Source organism: Melospiza melodia, chromosome 22, assembly GCF_035770615.1.
Source record: "Melospiza melodia melodia isolate bMelMel2 chromosome 22, bMelMel2.pri, whole genome shotgun sequence".
In the NCBI taxonomy this organism is placed as follows: domain Eukaryota; kingdom Metazoa; phylum Chordata; class Aves; order Passeriformes; family Passerellidae; genus Melospiza; species Melospiza melodia.
In genome coordinates, this window is record NC_086215.1 from 12,074,315 (window position 1) to 12,093,146 (window position 18,832).

Genomic DNA, 18,832 nt, shown 5'->3' on the forward strand with positions numbered 1-18,832 from the left:
AATATTGCTTAATAAAAGTAATTATGGGAATGCCATCAGACTGCAAAATAGACCTGATGGCACAGGATCCTGCTAACACTAAAGATAGCTGTCAAAAGATCATTTAATATATTTGAATGTACTTAAAATGTACAGATCTGCTCAAAATAACTTCTCCCCATCGTGTAATACTACCCCTGCTGCTGCCCTGAAAGCTGCACAGAATTTTGGCTCTCTCTGCGTGTTGGATCTGCTGGAATCTGTCCCTGGCTTGGTGCACTCCAGGGTGGCTTGTCGATGCCTTGCAGCAACACACCACGTGCTGCTCCCACCCTGGCAGAGCAAGGAAAATTCCAGTGTGGCCTGAGACTCCAGACCCTTCCCACAGTAATCTCTGACCATGTGGCAGAATTCCTGCAGTCACTGGGACCCTCCCAAGGAGTAACTGGAATGTGGAAATGGATGTGGCAACAGTGAGAGTCAGGCACAGTTTGGGCTGGTGGTGGGTGTGTCAGATAACTCAGCAGTGAGCAAAATTCCACAGTTGGAATCATTCTGGGCTTGGGGCAGGGGGAATTTAAAGTTTGGTCCCCTTGAATTTCTCCATTTTGATGGTGGTTCAGAACCCAGCCTGGGTCCAGGTCAGGGCTGTTTTATACCCCAGGGGAATTTCTCCAGGAGCTGATCTTTGGGTGATGAGCCATTTCCAGCAGGCAGCTTTCTCCCTTCTCTGGAGGTTTCTTGTTTCATTTTTTTCATCACAAATCTTGTCCTTTAGCAATTCTTTGCTGCAGCTTCTTCATCCTCTTGGGTTTATGTAGTGGATTAGGAGGAATAAACCTGAGCTGCTGAAAACTGCAAGTAGATCAGCCCCAGGAAGAGAGAACTCCAGCTTTTCCATGTCTTTAATTGTGCCTTAAGCTACAGAAAAAGCTCCTAAAGTAACACAGTCTCAGTCTGAATATGTTGATCAAGGCTGTAACTGCATGACACGGTTTGCAGATCCTAGGGTGCTCCCTGCAAGATCATGAAAATGCATGGAAAAAATATTTTAAATATATCAGGTTTAAGAGATGGGAACCAATATGCTTTTATATGCAGCCTGACAGGATAAATGGGCTTTTCCCAGCTGGACTGCATCCTGGTTTCCATAATTACTCACGTAGTTTCTGTTTAAATCAACTGGAGAGGAAGGTTTCAATATAAGTCCCTTAATATTTTAAAGTGTATAAAAGAGGGGAGGAAGGGCATATTCTGAGTCTGAGCATCTACATTTTCCTGCTTTCCTTCAGAGCAGCAAACTGTTATGAGAATTTTAATCTTCACTACACTTGCCTCAGTTCTCATGGCTGGTTTCCACTCTGTTTTCTTTATTACTTTCTTTTTCTTCCTGTCATTCTTAGCTTTCTATTTTTCAATCCCAGTTTGTGAAGGGTGTGGGTTCAGAAGGGTTTCCTTCAGTTCCCAGTCCCCTGAAAGCATGAGAAATTGCCCATTGAGCCAATTCTCACAGCAAGGTATAAAAATAGGAGTAAAGAAAAGGTTACACAATGCTTGGATTGCAGCAGTTTGTACTAATGGGGAGATTTCAAAGCCATGGTTTGAAAAACATTTTTTAAACCTTATCATTTCCGTTGATTTTTCTCTTCCCAAGCTGTGTTTCAGCTGCAGGAACTCGCGTTGGATTGCTGGGGGAATTGTGCTGAGGCACAGGAGTCAAGAGCTGAGCAAGTCACGCAAAGCCAGAGGGGCCACTAATTAGTTCTCTTTAGCCATAATGAGTGATTCCTTTGAGAATCCTCTCCTAAGAGTTTCCAACCAGATGCTTTTGTCTCTGCTGTTAAATACGTGGATTAGAAGGCAAGTGGATTTGAGATGATTTTGCCATTGCAGCAGAGCAGGTGACTCTCAGGAAAGGCACTTGTGTAGGACCACAGATGCTGCTGGCAGTGGCCACAGCCTGTGCTCCTGGGAGCACTTCACTGGAATTCAGTCTTGCAAACTTGTGAGAAACTAAAAGTTATCACCAAGTCTGTATTCACATGTTGAAAGTTTGCAGAATGGTTTCTGAGCTTTGTCTTTCCCTGCTTGCAAACAGCCAGTCATTAGCATAATTGTCTTTGACTTAAAAGGTGTTTATTTATATGAAATTTATTGAGCATTGGATTTTGTTTGTTTCTAATTTCCTTATAATGAGATAGACCTCTTTACCAGTTAATTATTATCAAATTGGAATGCTGAACAGTACTTTTGATATAATTTCCAAAACAATCTGCTCTTGATTTTAATAGCAGCATAATGCTTTCTTTCCTAATGAAATGTCTGTGTTAAGCCCCAGAGAGGAGCATTAACCTTGGATTAAAATCAGAAGAGAAATGAAGCACACTGAAAATGAAGCACACTGTGGTAATTTTGTTGTTGTTGTTGTTTGAAAAATAATTTTGTGAAGAAAAAGAACTACAAGCTGTATTGAATGTTCCTTGCACTGATTACATTGTGTGCTTTTTTACCATCTTTTACTTCTAACCTTTTTCCATTTGCCAAGCAGAAACATGAGTTTTTGGACAGAGTAAACCCCTTTATTTACTATTCAGCATTCCAAATGTCCAAGGCATCTGAAACTGATGGTGTCAGGGTGATGTAGAGAACAAAGTTCCATCTTCCTCATGCTGAAATCCCAGCTCATGCGGGACCTGTCCCTGCAGTCCCTCGTGTTTTCCTGTGTGACACTCCCCAGGGCTCATACTCATCTGCTTTCTCTAATTGAGTTCTGGGGGGATGAGGAGTGGTTCCTCAAGCTGAACCTCAGGGACAGCATTTGGGACAGCTGCTGCTTACTCCTGCAGTGGTGAGATTGCAGGAGTGTGCCTGGGCAGTGCTGGCATCCAGGGATCTCTGAGGGATGGCTGCATCTGCACTGCCCTGGCCTGGAGCACAAATGGGGTGTGTGTGTGGGTGTGTGTTTGTGTGTCTCTGTGTTTGTGTGGGTGTGTGTGAGCTCCTTCTGCCACTCCCTGACCTCCCCAGATGTGCTGAGGTACCCAAATCTATCCCAGCACTGATCTGCAGCTGCCAGCTCTGCTGGGGCACACTGGGTCTTGTTAAATTTAGAGCAGTGCACAGAACCCAGTGCTAATCTCCCAAGTCTCAATCCTGGCATATTGTAGTTCATGTTCTTTTGATGTGGTTTAATTTGCATGTTATTTTCTTTTTCTGATAGGAGTCTCCACAAGACAGTGCCATCACCCGGGACATCAATCGAACGTTCCCTGCCCATGATTATTTCAAAGACACTGGGGGAGATGGCCAGGACTCCCTGTACAAAATATGCAAGGTATTCTTTCAGCTCTTCTGGGCTGGTTTGGTAACTTGGATTCAGCATCCCCAGCAGTGTGACTGCTGGCTGAGAAGAAGGGGCTGTGTTAGCATTGTCTGTCATGCAGACAGCCTCTGGCACCAGGCTCAGGCTCCTCTCCATGGGCTGGCTCTGGTTATTCACACAGGAGCCCTGAAGCTCTCCCAGATTTCTCTGCACTGAAGTGTTTGGTGCAAAGACTTGACATCATTCCTGACCTGTCAGCCTGGATCAAGCTGGACAAATTATGTAACTGGAGATGACTGTGTACCTCCAGAGAGGTTATAAAGCCATAGGCATGCACTGAAGCTGATTAATAAAAGGTGGAAATCAGCAAAAATGGACAGCTCCGTGCATTCAGGTATCTCAGCTGGAATGGTTTAAGCTTCCAGCACTTTCTTTTGAATTCCTAGGGCTTCTCCCTCTTCCTAACATCCCTGTGGGACCTGTTTAGAGATAAAAGCACTCAGATAAGTGCTTGCAGCAACGTTGGTGCATTACTGGAACCAGCCACTGCCTCTGTGTATCCCAGTTTGGTTGTCATACCGATTTTCCCTTTGTTGGAATGACAATGGCTGCACTCCATCCATGGGAATTGTATGAGCTGTGTTCAATGCATTGTTCTGTTTTAATTGTGTTTGCTACCTTGCGACAGGTACCAGTAAAGTCTTGATTCCTCTTTTAGGCCTACTCTGTGTATGATGAGGAGATTGGCTACTGCCAAGGCCAGTCCTTCCTGGCTGCTGTGCTGCTGTTACATGTGAGTGCTGCCTTTACCCTCAGCTGCTTTAGAATTAAGAATAAATACTGCTCCACGTGTCTAGAACAGACTTCTGAGCTAATGGGGTTGCAGAGCACACATCCCTTCTACGTTGGTCAGTAATAAAGTGGTTTTACACAGGGAGGAGTACATTGTTTCAGACTTGCTGTGGTGTTTGTAAGGACTCAGTGTCCATGCCCTTGTGTTCCTGCACTGGGACCCCTTCCATTCAGGCTTGCACTCATGAGCAGTAGTAGGCATGGAATTTGTGTTTAAGACAACACTGTAAATGTTTTTGTTACATGGTTTCAAGGTCAGATTTTAGCTTTTTATAAGATGTTTCTGTTGGAATCAGTCAGAAATACAGATGGTGTTTGCCTTGTCCTGTATACACAGAGCAGGATTTAGGACATTGAAGGGATGTCAGTTCTCTGGGGCTCAGGGCAGGCTGTGCTGCCTGTGGGCTCTTGTCCTGGAGGTCTTTGTGCTTCTTGGTTTGAGAGGTTAGGGAAGGATACAATAATACCTTCATATTTTTAAAAGAAACTGTATTATGCTTTTTTAAACTTAATTGCTGTTGATAGAAGTGATCTCATCAGTGTAATATCCTTTAATTGCTGGTGTGTTCAGAAGCTAGAGAGAGATTTATGGTTCTCAGGAGCAAAAGTTTTCAATTCACTCACGCTTGGGAAATACAAGAGCATTACAAATCTGTATTTGTGTGTTTATAGACTGCTCTGTTTCAAAGTAATGTCTGCTTTTTGTCAGTGTTTCTGTTGCAAGGGTGGTTGGAACTGCAGAGTTCCTGAGCCCAGCAGTGCTTTGGGGTTTCTTTTCCCCAGCTGTTGCTGCCATCGAGGGCTGAGCATGAAGAGTTCTCTGCAGTTTTTGGTGGAAGAAGAAGTCTGGCCTTCAGGGGAGGATTTTCCATACTGTTGTAAAGTCAGGGGAGGATACAGAGGAGATTGTAAACTCCATTCTTGTGAAACAAAAGCCAAGTGATTAATGATAACAACCTTTTAGTTCTATGTAACTGTAATCTGAAATATTTCCTAGATGAGCAATTAATTCTTTATTTCCTCACTGAATGAGATAGGGAAGGGCAACTCTTCCTGCTATGAGAACTGAACCCTTTCACTGAACAGATGTGCTTGCTTGTAGATCCTCATTGTCATGGCTCCCTTGCCCTAGAGATTCACTCTCATGACTGAGCCCTGTGTTATTCCAGAGTTCTCTCTTTCACAGTGCTTGTGGCTTCTGGGAATAATGTATGCATGTAAGGAAAAGCTAAATTTCAAATAAGTTTCTTTTCTTTTCAAAGATTCTCTTTGAAGTCAGCCTTTGGAGTGTGGCTGCTAGGAAAAATAAATAATAAAAACAAATGTTGCAGAAAAGGAAATTAAGTTTCTGTGAGTCCTTCACTACCAGTTTGGAATGTTTCAGCAAAGTTTTCTGTTTTAATAAACTCCATCTGCAGATTAATAATAGAATACTTGAGATGGATATTCTGTTCTTTATAGAAACCAGCAATTGACCTGAAGTCAGACTTTTCTACAGAAATATTAAAACTGAATTTTAAGGGCAGGGAAAAATGTCAAAACACTGATGAGCTTTGAGTTTTCCTTCAGTTTTTGGCAGAAAAGGGAGATTGAACCTTCCCAAACTGGTGCTGAGTTGTGAGGTGTGGAACTTCTGTTAGCAATTACTGGTCTCTCTTAATCATGTCATCTAATAAACATCAAATGTAATAATGTCATTGAAAAAGGGAAATATATATAGTTAAGAGTAAGGGAAAGATCCTGTTTAATATCCTTCAGTAATACTGCTTCTGCCTTTTTTTATGTGGGTGACAAAGGGTTAGGCTGCTCAGAATCTGTAAGATTCAGATTTTGATGAGTTCTGGAGCCTGAACCTTTCACCTGCCTTTTGACCTGATGTGAAAGGTTTTAATGCTGGCTGCTAAATCCACTTTCCTGTCTCACAGATGCCTGAGGAGCAAGCTTTCAGTGTTCTGGTCAAAATCATGTTTGATTATGGACTCAGGGAACTTTTCAAACAGAACTTTGAAGATTTGCACTGCAAGTTCTATCAGCTGGAGCGCCTCATGCAGGTGGGGCTCACTGGGGGTGAACAGACCCGAGCCTGCAGTTCTGCCCTGGCTCTTCCTGGGCATGAAGGGTGTTTGTGAGCTGTGAGTAAGCTGTGAGGAGGGTGAACGGTGTTTGTGAGCTGTGAGCAAGGGTGAATGGTGTTTGTGAGCTGTGAGCAAGGGTGAATGGTGTTTGTGAGCTGTGAGTAAAGGTGAATGGTGTTTGTGAGCTGTGAGCAAGGGTGAATGGTGTTTGTGAGCTGTGAGCAAGGGTGAATGGTGTTTGTGAGCTGTGAGTAAAGGTGAATGGTGTTTGTGAGCTGTGAGCAAGGGTGAATGGTGTTGGTGAGCTGTGAGCAAGGGTGAATGGTGTTGGTGAGCTGTGAGCAAGGGTGAATGGTGTTTGTGAGCTGTGAGCAAGGGTGAATGGTGTTGGTCAGCTGTGAGTAAGGGTGAATGGTGTTGGTCAGCTGTGAGTAAGGGTGAATGGTGTTGGTGAGCTGTGAGGACCATGCCAGGTGTTGTAGCAGGGGTCTCAGGAGCAGGGTGGTGCTGCTGAAGACAGATGTTCCTGGCAGCTGGAGTGGCTCTGGTGGCAGCACAGCCACTGCTGGGCCCTGCTGAGGCAGTCCCAGGCTCCTGCTGGGCATCCAGCCCAGGACAAGTCTTTGGCATCCTTAGGAGGCCCCCAGGCCCGTTCCTGTCCCACTGGTGCATGCAGGGCCCTGCACTGATGGTCACTCTGCCCAGCTTCCTTCTCTAGCTTGGGGCTTCAGCTACAGTTCCAAAATAGCCTAAATTAACTTTCAGTGCTTCTGTGTGTTTTACCTTTAGGAATACATTCCTGATCTGTATAACCACTTTCTGGACATCAGCCTTGAAGCACACATGTATGCTTCCCAGTGGTTCCTGACCCTGTTCACTGCAAAATTCCCTCTCTACATGGTCTTCCACATTATTGACTTACTCCTATGTGAGGTATGTGTTAGAACTGGAGACTTGCACAGCTCCCAGCTTTTGACAGTTTGTCACTATCTTGGTTCATGTCCTCGTTACTATCTGTTCTCTCAGAGCAAGGCGTGTGATATTTTTATGTGGAAGTGTTACATTTCTGCAATGATAAAGATTCTCATCATTTTAAAGAAACAAATTAAGAATCAATAGCTATATAAAAGGTTATTATCTCCTATTCCTTATGGCACTGGTGAATCTGTGTAAGAAGATTCTGTACAACCTGATGAGAACTGATTTACAGATATGTGAGCTCCTCTCTTCTGAAGTCATGTAATGACTTTGTACACAATGATGACTTTTTATTTTCCTATAATATTATTGCATGGAGGCCATTGTGTATAAAATGGCCCAGCTGACTCTCATACTGGCAATCTAACAAGCTTGAAGATCTTTCTCCTGGAAAACTTGAAGTCTTTCTATATTTCACAACTTCTATTTAGAGAGCAAACTTCTTTGTATTGAGACATTGTCTGTAATCCTGTATAGAACAGTGGGTAAGCAGTGTAATTACAGTCAGCACTTGTTGCCATCAGTGAACAAATCCCATTTTGTACTGAAGCATCCTTGAGTTATTTAATGATTTGCTGGGTAACTTTATGCATCCATTCATGTTGGATCTGCACTTGTTCCTGTGAAGTGGCTGATTTCCTGCCTTTCCCTTACTGAAGGCTTTCAGCATTCACAAACCTCCTGGTCAATGTTTTTGCCCTTTCCCTGTGTCTGCTGCTTGCTTTGTCCATGTGCCAGTGGAATAGAAAGCAGCAGATGGTATGGAGAAAATCAATTCTGTTTGTTTAGAAACACATTTTCATTTTAATAAACAGTAAATGTGCTCATAGAGAAGTTTTAAGGGGTTTTTCATAATTTTAAAGTAATGGTGAAAGAATAACTCGGTGGGAAGAAGAAAAGAAGGATCTTGAAATAAGATGAGCAATGTGTCATGGTTATGAGTGGGACCCCTGAAGAAGGTGTGAGCTACTCCTGAGTACAGAACTGTTTGTATTTTATTTAATTAGATAGTATGAATAGAACTCTTCTGAGGAGTAGAGGCAGAATAGATGCCATGGGACTCTGTCACAAAGTGAGTCACTTTCTTTTCATTGCATGAATTATCCCAGTTTGTGAAGACCAGAATTTAATACATTGGTGTATAAATTACTGCATTTGAATCAGTGATTTTAGAAGTCACTGTATGAAAATTAAATTATCTTGAGCTGACCAACTACTCATTAAGAAATGAAATGAAGTGCATAATTTTGCACTTTTGTTTACATAATTTTGTTTCAGACTGCTAAGGAGACAGTAAAACCAGTGTTGATTGTTTTGCTCTCTATAATGACTCTCCAGTAAAGATATTTTGCCAGTTGTTTGCAAAGTTGTTCTTGTGCGTTTGATTTACATAGCACCTGGTTACACATGTATCCTGGTTCTCCTTTTCACAGAAACTAGGCAAACAACAAACCCCACCAAATAAATTCCTATCCAAGCTTGTAAATACCGAGAAATTAAATTAGTTTGTCATTATTTTTTCTTTCCAGGGAATAAGTGTTATCTTCAACGTTGCACTGGGATTGTTAAAAGTGAGTATACAATGTTACACTGTGGTTTGTCCATCTTCATGCCCCATATTAAAATTAAGATGCCTGTTACAAAAATATGCTGGTTTTTTGAGAAGCTAACAACTGCCTGTGGCACACGTGCTGTAATCTGGCATGTCCTGTGCAGCACAGTGCTTTTTTGGGGGTGGAATAGAAGGTTGCAGAAATAGAAACAAACACTCTTTGCTGAAGGTTAGGGAGCAGCAATGTTACTGCAGCTTCCCAAAGCTGTTGTGGCTTTGTTGTTCCTGGGTTTCAATAACTGTAAAAAATTGGCATTTCCTGGTGTTTCTTGCCTTGTCTCCAGACTACCAAGGATGATTTGCTGCTGACTGACTTTGAGGGGGCTCTGAAGTTCTTCCGAGTGCAGCTGCCCAAGCGGTACCGCTCCGAGGAGAACGCCAAGAAGCTGATGGAGCTGGCCTGCAACATGAAGGTGGGCTGGGAGGGGCCCCTGCAGCAGCTCCTGCCTCCAGATCCAAGGGCAAGTGCTGCTTCATTGGCTGTGGTCATGGAGAGTAATTTTGAGCCAAATACACTGACATGGTTCAAAGTGTCCCTAGAGGAATTCTCTGTACTGTCAGTGTGGAAGTACCCAGCTTCCCTGGTGTGTTAACATTCCAGGCATTTTGTGATCAGGTGTAGGAGCAGTTTGGATACCAGTGTTCTGCACAGAATTCAAGCTCATCTTGTGTGAAACTAATGTAGCAATTACAGAATAATCAAGAATAAAGCTATTTTATCTCTCTAATCATTTAGCATTAGCCACAGATTAAATGTTCCACATGCATCTGGTTCACATCATCCTAATGAGTGCATTTGCCTTTTATGTTTTCAAATGACAACTTGTTCCTCTTCCCACTCTGACAGAATTCCCAGTGTTCCCAGGGCTGTGTGGAGTGGCACAAGCAGGCTCTGAGGGGACATGGCAGGGCTGCCCCTGCTGTCCTGGGGTGCTTTGGGGCAATAAAGGGGAGCTTGTGAAGGAAACACTGCTGGGCTCGGCTCAGAACACTCCTGTGTCACCTCCTTGATGGGGGTGCTGCACATAATTGCTTTCCTTGACCTAAAATACAAGTCCTTTGCTGTCAGTAGAGATCGCCAGCTCTGAATTTGGAAGTGTTTCTCTGAGCAGAAAAGGGCCTGATATCAAAATAAATAATGTATAGGAAGGGAGAAGTAGCCTGGCTAAGGCATTGTGATGAGAACAGCATTCTGCTGGAAAGGAGGTCAGGAAGTCATCAGCTGGAGACAGCACCAGATTCTTAAAGTCACTCCTCAGTGTTGCCATCAAGGCATAGAATCACAGAAAGGTTTGGGCTGGAAGGGACCTCAAAGCCCATCTCATTTACCCCTGCCATGGGCAGGAACACCTTCCACATCCCAGGCTGCTCCAAGCCACATCCAGCCTGGCCTTGGGCACTGCCAGGGATGGGGAGTTCACCTCTCTGGGCAACAGATGTTGACAGAGCTGCTGCTGTCTCCTGAAAAAATGTGGTGGGGCATCAGTGTTCATTTCTGCAAACCCAGAGTCCTTGCTGACTTCCCCAGGCCTCCTGTGCCCAGAATTTATGACAATGACAGATCTGCTCAAGATCACCTAAAAAAGACAAAACTGGCTTAATGCACTTGAAAAGTAGAAGATGAAAACACAGTGGTAGTGGTGTGCCTGCCTTCCTTTCCTGTGGCAGGGTGGATGCCTCATTTGTCAGGATCTAACTTTACATTGCAGGAGGTTTGGGGTGTGAAACCCCCAAATTTGGGCAGTTTGAGCAGGGGCAGAGCAGAGAAATAATCTCCTCAAATTACAGGCTCCATTGTCAGTGAAGGGTTAATTCTCTAGGTGGGTGTCTGGGGTGCAGCCATACCTCCTGCAGTTGTGGTGTGAGCCCAGGTAATGTTGGCATCTCCGGGGAAATGTTCCCGAGTGCAGAGAGGCGTTTCTGGCTGCTCTCACTAGAGGGAGCTTGGCCACCGCGTTCTGCAGCTCCTGCCAGGGAGGTTTCAGTGAGGAAAGCAGACTGCAGGGAAACCAAACACGTTTTCCATTCTGCCTGTCATGTATGCATGTAAAATTCAACTTGTTTCTCAGAAAGAGTTTTTTAAAGAGGAAATCCGAGCTATAGCTTTTAAATATATTTGGTTTACTGAGATAAAAATAAATGTTTGGGTGCAACTTTAATAGAGATTTTATTTAGATGCATAATATCTTACATGTGAAATGCTCACAGTGATCTTGGTGTGGTGTTGCTAAACCATTCTGGCACAGGTGACACCAGGAAAATGCTGGTCAGGATCTGTTACATCTTCCCTTGTGTTCCCTGTCCCTGCAGCACTTGAACTCTGGGCCCATCATCTGAATCCAGCATCACCTGTGTGTCCCTTTCCACAGAAGGGCAGTCTGGGGCCCTGTGAGAGGGCTCTGCTGGTGCTGTGGGTCAGAGCAGGGACACAGCTCTTGTGCTCTGAGGTGCTGCTGCTGGCCCAGACACCGCGGCACCTCGGGCAGGGCTTGAGTGACACTGGCAGAAATGTCAGCTGAGCCTGCACTTGCCCTTTCAGCATTTACAGTCTCATGTAAAGTAAACCCAATGCTTCTGTGTGATGATAAATGTTACAGCTGAGAAAGCAGCTGAAGAAGGCTCAGCATCAGGCCAGTCCCAAAATGAACCACGTCTCGTGGGGTTCTGTTGTGCAGAAGCTGTGCAGTGTGTGGAGCACCAGGGAGCTGTGCAGCACCAAGGGGGAGCTCGGGCAGGATGCTCTGGGTGCCTTTTGAAACTTTCCCTGCATCCCACAGGAAGAGGCTGCTGTCATTCTATTGAGTGGAACTGGTTTTGGCCACACCTGAGGCCCTCAGAACTGGTGAAGCCAGGAGCTGTGCTTTGGGGGAGGCAGGAGTTCCCTGAAGCTTGTTCCATGACCCTGTGTGTGTTGTGTTCTTTTACTGGTGTTCTGGGCAGGAACTAATGGGCTGCTTTAATTTAGATTAGCCAGAAGAAGCTGAAGAAATATGAAAAGGAATATCATACCATGAGAGAGCAGCAGGCTCAACAGGAGGATCCTATAGAAAGATTTGAGGTAATGCTTTGCCTTCTCCAGTCTGGTTTAACAAACAGGAAGTTGCTACTTTTGACTCCTTTTTGAGCTGGTTTTGTTTTCTGACCAATTTGGATGCAACAGCTCCATGAACGTGAAGGGGATGTCTCTGTTGGCAATGCTTATCAGGATGGGGTTGTTGTGAGCCCAGCTGTGCAAGAAAAGGAATAGTATGAATTTTTATTTGGGCTTATAGAACTGGTTCAGTAGAGCCTGTTTAACGTGCTGATTGCACCACAAGCCATGAACAGAAAGGAAATGCCTGACTGATTCTAACTCTGCCTTCCATGTTTATCCTCCCCCTTTTACTCCTCTTCCTAATTTCAAATGATGTATACTGCACTAAGCATATAATCTTATAAATAGTTTATTTATCAAATAAACATAATACAGGGATAAATTACATGTCAAGTTATGCATGCATACACATAGCACAATAATGCACACAGAGACATAGAAACAATAAATTCATGTATTTTAATCAGAGAAGTAAACTTTCTTTAGTATCCATCTGTGTGCTGGGAGTTGTAACAGGAGAGAGAAAATAGAGTATTTTTTCTAGGATTCTCCTCTCTTACCTGTTCCTAGCATGCAAATTTCAAATTGAACCAAGAAAAGCAGTACTTGTAGGAGAGTCCTGGCAAGGCATTGATGGCACAATGATACCCCTACTACTACATCAGTGTGTGGGCCCAGGGGCTGTGTGTGGGCACAGGGGGCTGTGTGTGAGTGTGTGGGCACAGGGGCTGTGTGTGAGTGTGTAGGCACAGGGGCTGTGTGTGGGCACAGGGGGCTGTGTGTGAGTGTGTGGGCACAGGGGCTGTGTGTGAGTGTGTGGGCACAGGGGCTGTGTGTGGGCACAGGGGCTGTGTGTGGGCACAGGGGCTGTGTGTGAGTGTGTGGGCACAGGGGCTGTGTGTGAGTGTGTGGGCACAGGGGCTGTGTGTGGGCACAGGGGCTGTGTGTGGGCACAGGGGCTGTGTGTGGGCACAGGGGCTGTGTGTGAGTGTGTGGGCACAGGGGGCTGTGTGTGGGCACAGGGGCTGTGTATGAGTGTGTGGGCACAGGGGCTGTGTGTGGGCACAGGGGGTGTGTGGGCACAGGGGCTGTGTGTGAGTGTGTGGGCACAGGGGCTGTGTGTGGGCACAGGGGCTGTGTGTGGGCACAGGGGCTGTGTATGAGTGTGTGGGCACAGGGGCTGTGTGTGGGCACAGGGGCTGTGTGTGGGCACAGGGGCTGTGTGTGAGTGTGTGGGCACAGGGGGCTGTGTGTGGGCACAGGGGCTGTGTATGAGTGTGTGGGCACAGGGGCTGTGTGTGGGCACAGGGGCTGTGTGTGAGTGTGTGGGCACAGGGGCTGTGTGTGAGTGTGTGGGCACAGGGGCTGTGTGTGGGCACAGGGGCTGTGTGTGGGCACAGGGGCTGTGTGTGTGACACCCCTGCAGCCCTGTCCCTCACAGCCCCTCTGTTCCCCAGCGCGAGAACCGGCGCCTGCAGGAGGCCAACATGAGACTGGAGCAGGAGAACGACGACCTGGCCCACGAGCTGGTCACCAGCAAGATTGCACTGAGGAAGGACTTGGACAATGTAAGTCATGTCCTGGGCTGTCTACAGGGGCTAACTCCTTGTTCCTTCTCTCCCTGGAGAGGAGAGACATGGAGTGCTTTTTTTGTGTGGGACAGGATTCCTTCCTCCACATCCCCATTGCACCCTGCCAATGTGTAGGCCTGTGGCAGAGGTCCATGGGAAACAGGAGTGCTGGCTGAAATATTCATTATTCTAAAAGCATTCAGACTGCAGGGAAAGGAGAGCCTGTACTTGAGTAGTTGCTTTCTTTTCTCTAAGGAAGTCTAGCAGGAGCTGTGGCAAGTCTTTGAACCATCACAGAAATCATAACATGGATGCTAGCTTGTGTTTTCCTGGGATTTTTATGAATACAATTTCACAGCAGACAGGCTTTGCAAAGGGCCTGATAAACTTGAAAGTCTGAGTCTGTCTGGCTCTGCGTGGATCAGGTTCTCAGGTACCTCAGGCAACTCTGAAAATGTTGTTGTGGTTTCCATTTGGCTTGTTGGAATCTGCCTGTGTGAACTCCTCATCCTGGGCTGTTTCCAGATCACTAGAGCTCTCAGGAGGAAGATTCAGGTTTGCTTTGTGTTACAGCAGTTTTTTTCAGCTTGCTGTCCCACTCCCTTCTTTGCATATTCAATTGTGGGAGATTTTATTAGGATATGCTTTTTCTTTTTTTCCAGGACATGCAGAGACAGAAAGGTGCTGGCATTTCTAGCACAGGGGAGGCTACACCACATTTAGTCTGTCTGCTTGGGGAGGTGAGGGGAAGAGTTCAAGTGCTCATGTTTTGCCATTCTTGTTCTGTACCAAGAGAAGTGCATTTCTGAAATCTCAAAGGAAAATGGCTTCTGCAAGTTGCCCAGTGCAGGAGCTGACAGGCTTTCAAATGTTTCATTGGATCTGCCTCAGACAATTTAAGGTTTCCCACGGTCTCCTGGAAACTTGCTCTCGGAAAACTATTCATAGTAAATGTTGATGCCACTGGGTGAATGTTGCTTTAATGAGGTTTGGTTCAGGACTTTTGGGTTTATTACATCTCCTGTTCTTAGGTGGTAAAATGGAGATCATAGAAGAATGTTCTAGAAGCAGGGTTTCCCCACACATTGGTACATTCACTTCCTCTTACTTGGGCTTTTTCCCTTCATTAGTGAAGCTTCCAGAAGCTTCACACTGGCAATAGCCCAGCAGTGGCACTCAGGAGGTGGACTCCAGCAAAAATTGTCCTGAAGAAGCTTTTTCTATCAGTTTTTAACTGTCGTTTGTGGCTGCTTGAGACACTGTTATATTTTTACATTGTTTTTTTAAATGGAGAGCTGGGAGAGGAACAAAATTAGGCAAAATTTATATGTTTAATTTGATATATAATAGTCTTGTACTCAAAGATGGCAAATGATGTTGGCAGCATTTTGGGTTATCCCCTGGGAGGAGATAGTTGGGTTTGATCCTACTTCAGGACATGATTAATTCTTTTAATTGGATCCTGAAGTGATAAGTTTCATTCTGCCAGCCTGAGGTCCTGAAAGGAAAGTACCAAAGGACATTGTTTAACGTACCTTTTCTATACCTACATGGCATGTCTGAAATCTGCAACCCAAAAGATCAAAACAAAGCATTTGGAAATACAAGAATTTCCTTAATATCCTTTCACTAGGCCAGAAAATAGGCTTCATTTTTCTACTGTTGTTGGGCTCCTACATCCCAGTGTTCTTTAACTTTCAAACAGCTGAAACCCCATCTGTAATGAAAAGATGTTCTCTTTGCCTTTGCCGTCTGTTTTAAAGAATCAGCAGGACTTTAAGGGACTAAAATTCACTTTTTGATTTTCTTCCTTTGAAGGGAATTGGTACAGCTACTTTCTGAAGATTTTATATATCAGTTGAGTTATTGATCTATTTTTATGTAGAATCCATACACCTATTGGGAAGGGCTGTGTTGTGTGTATGAGACAGGAAAAGATGTCTTAACTTTGCAGAGTTTTAGTGGTTTATAAAGAGCTTGAAATTTTTCAGCAATATATTTTTATGCTTTAAAAACTGCAGTAAAAAGGGGTTGTTGGTTTCTGGTGGGACATTTCTTTCCCTTAAGGAGGAAGGAGAGAGGACCTGACTTATGTTTGCTTTGGTAGCTCCGTTTTTTCCTGCAGTATTTTCTGGGATGGTATTACCTCCATTGAGACGTTTCATAGAGTTCTGGGGGCTTTTTAAACGTTCTAGAGGCATTTTTCATTAATTCTGTTTTCATTGCAAGGTTGAATGTTTGCAAATTAAACTTAGGTCTGAGCTGGTTATAGTCTTTTATTGATCTTGCACATTGTGAGCTGTTCTGTGCCTTTGGTTGTCTTCAGAATGTATTGGTCAACTTTCAGACTGGACAAGAAAATGAAACTTATTTCTGGTATTGGGTTTCTTTGGAGCAATCCCTACTCCAGTTTTGCTAAAATTAATCACTGAATTCACGAAGCATTTTAGAGGGCTGGAGTATAGTGGTACATGCCATTAATTTTGATGTTTTGCTGCTTTGCTATTGCAGATGGGAAGTTTTAGGAAAATAATTTTCAGAATAAAGTTTTATTGTTTTTAATAGCAATGAACCAAACCTTAATAAGACTGGAATGGCTGCACTCCTGGCTCTGTCCTGGTGGAGGCACAGCAGGGAAGCCTCTGCTCAGGCTCCACTCTGTGTTTCAGGCAGAGGAGAAGGCAGATGCCCTCAATAAGGAGCTGCTAATGACCAAACAGAAGCTGATTGATGCAGAAGAAGAAAAGAGGCGCCTGGAGGAAGAATCTGCTCAGGTTGGGGCATTTCTGTCATTCTTGCTGTTCTCTGCAGTACAGAAATGATAAAAATAAAAAGTGACAAGTGTGGGAAGGGCTTAATGTTCTAAGTCATGTTTGTCCCTCCTCTGTGCTGTAAAGGACGTCAGCAAAGCAGAATTTGGCATTTTCCTGCCAGGTGCTTCATAGGGTGGGGAATTTTTAACTTGAAATCAGTGTCACAGCCTGTGCCAGATGCTGCACAGAGAGGCAGTGCAGGACTTCAGCTGTCAGCACTTTCTGAATCCCTCCTTTCCTTGGCTAGCCCACTGCTCTGGCAGTGATGGCCACCAAAGCCTGGCTTTACTCTGGGTCCCTGGGTAGAGCACAGCAGTGAGGTTAAGGAGAAGGAAGAAATAGCACCTGGGTATTTTTCAGACTACACCTATATAAACCCTTTGTTTTCTTTTTTTCCCCCCTTACAGCTGAAGGAAATGTGTCGTAGGGAACTAGATAAGGCAGAGTCAGAGATCAAAAAGAACAGCTCTATTATTGGTGACTACAAACAGGTAAGTACAACTTCATGATGATGTGGTTTGTTATCAAAGTACAAGACTTTGGGGTAATTTAGGAGATTTCTGGAAACCAATGTGATCTGTGCCATGCATTTGAGGACACAATTTAGCTGTTCTAAATGGGAAGCCTGTGGCTGGTTTTGCATTTTCTTTGGCCAAGATCCTGAAGTGGTCAGTCCTGTTTGCCCCTGATGTGGGGATTTGCAGATCAGCAGTCACCACAGCCTCAGGTACAGACAAACCTTGTTCAGATGGGCTCTCAGATATCAAAGGTTCACTTCATGCCAAGAACAGCTTCTCTCTCATCTTTGCTTTGTCAATCAAATGCACCTCAGAAATAAAAAAAAAGATGCCTTTTTCCTTTCAAGGCTTTGCTTTGGCATTCAAGCTCCTGATCAGAAGGTATCAAGGGAGAAAATTCATGAGTCTCTTTAGTAGGCCCATATCAGGTCTCAGGGAATGAATTAGGGCTTTTTTACTACTCTGTCTTGCCTGTTCTTTTTTCCCAAAGGCAACAAAAGGGTCCTGCTATTCCTAACCTTTTCTGGCTCCTTTAGCAAGGCCAAACTGTTAATAACTTTTGTTGGAACTGCACCTTTTCCTGTGGGGATAGAAGAATATGTAGAGAATGGGAAAATGTGCAATGAGGCAGCTTAATGCAGCATCCCAATTTTTCTAGCTTTCTAAGGGTCCTTAGACTATCCATGTTAATATTGCAGCAGCATTTATTTGTGCTTCAGCATTCATTTGGGAGAGAATTTACATTTATAAATGGTTTGGTAACATAATTTTGCTTGTCAGATTTGTTCCCAGCTGAGTGAGCGACTGGAAAAACAGCAAACAGCAAATAAAGCTGAAATTGAGAAAATACGGGTAAGAGACCAGATAGATCCACAGTCTACAATGTTTCAATCTCTTAGCAAAAGCATAGCAGCAAACACACAATTTATTTCATTACTAAAATGGTGGCTGAGAGTCCCCATAGATGACAGAGAAGATTGTAAGGGGGAGGTCTGGGAGAAAAGGTGAGTCTTCTCATGCCATAGTGGTTACATGCTAATGTTGATGCTGGGGGGGGTTTTGAGGGTCTTTTTTTTTTCTGGAAGAGTTCTCTGACTGTCTTTTACCTTAAAGTAACAGTGGGAGGGACAGAGCCCATTATTGTAGCAAAGCAGCACAGCAGTGAGTGTGGGCTGGCAGCAGCTCCTGCCTGGCTGTGCCTCCCCACAAGTTCCCATCAGTGAGTGGTTCCTGAGGTGCTGAGCTGCTCTCCCCGAGCACAGGCAGGACAGGCTTTGCTCACAGCCAGGTGTTTGCTTAGCAAAAGGTGGATGACTGCGAGCACTGCCGCGAGTTCTTCAATAAGGAAGGCCGTGTGAAGGTGGCCAGCACTGCCAAGGATGGTTCAGACGAGGACACGGATGAGGAGAAGGAAACTCTGAAGAACCAGCTAAGGGAAATGGAGCTTGAGCTGGCCCAGACCAAGCTGCAGCTTGTGGAGGCGGAATGTAAAATACAGGTAATGCTCTGGGAGTTTGTTTTGTAGTCTGTACAGCGTGTCTGCATTCCTAGAAAAATGTGTGTGTGAGCTGTAGAGGGATTGGAACAGATCCTGTTGGTTGAAACCATAACCTGCTATTTCCTGCACGGTTATTTAACCAAACACTGCGTCTGAAACTTGCTGTATGCAGACCATATAATTGAAATTGCATGAACTGTATTTAGCAGCCACTACAGCTTCCAGACATCTGCCTGTCTGCAGTGCAGTGCTGGCTGCCTGATCTCCTGCAACTGCTTGGAAGGAGCCCAAGCTCTGACAAAGTACTGAATCATGCATGTCTTTATCTCACAATCAGTGCTAAATGAAGAAGTAACATTGACAAATGTTAGACATGTTTCTTAAAACACGATTGCAAAGCACTCCAGGTACCTGAAGTATTTCTGTAAAATATGACAACATTGTGCTTTTAGCCTAAAACTGATACGTCAGTGTGGCTTGCTCACAGAAAGGTAAAAATTAGTTTGTAGAAAGTCCACTT

General features: G+C 44.5%; 2 protein-coding genes across 6 annotated transcripts in view; one reads left to right on the forward strand and one right to left on the reverse strand.

Annotated features, from left to right (window-relative positions):
* RABGAP1 (RAB GTPase activating protein 1) overlaps positions 1 to 18,832 on the forward strand; it is a 72,666-nt gene that overhangs the window by 51,858 nt on the left and 1,976 nt on the right. For all 3 annotated transcript variants that reach the window (XM_063174440.1, XM_063174441.1, XM_063174442.1), the window contains 12 exons: positions 3,200 to 3,313; positions 4,020 to 4,094; positions 6,079 to 6,204; positions 7,018 to 7,161; positions 8,736 to 8,777; positions 9,103 to 9,231; positions 11,784 to 11,876; positions 13,370 to 13,480; positions 16,153 to 16,257; positions 16,704 to 16,787; positions 17,595 to 17,666; positions 18,115 to 18,312. In XM_063174440.1, the coding sequence (XP_063030510.1) occupies positions 3,200 to 3,313; positions 4,020 to 4,094; positions 6,079 to 6,204; positions 7,018 to 7,161; positions 8,736 to 8,777; positions 9,103 to 9,231; positions 11,784 to 11,876; positions 13,370 to 13,480; positions 16,153 to 16,257; positions 16,704 to 16,787; positions 17,595 to 17,666; positions 18,115 to 18,312 (1,293 nt within the window). The remainder of the gene's footprint in view (positions 1 to 3,199; positions 3,314 to 4,019; positions 4,095 to 6,078; positions 6,205 to 7,017; positions 7,162 to 8,735; positions 8,778 to 9,102; positions 9,232 to 11,783; positions 11,877 to 13,369; positions 13,481 to 16,152; positions 16,258 to 16,703; positions 16,788 to 17,594; positions 17,667 to 18,114; positions 18,313 to 18,832) is intronic.
* STRBP (spermatid perinuclear RNA binding protein) overlaps positions 13,475 to 18,832 on the reverse strand; it is a 73,715-nt gene continuing 68,357 nt past the window's right edge. For 2 of the 3 annotated variants that reach the window (XM_063174451.1, XM_063174455.1), the window contains one exon: positions 13,475 to 14,981. In XM_063174451.1, coding sequence (XP_063030521.1) covers positions 14,935 to 14,981 — 47 coding nt within the window. In that variant the 3' untranslated portion in view covers positions 13,475 to 14,934. Of the gene's footprint in view, positions 14,982 to 16,016; positions 16,289 to 18,832 lie in introns of those variants that run through there. The other variant, XM_063174457.1, reaches the window with a different exon arrangement.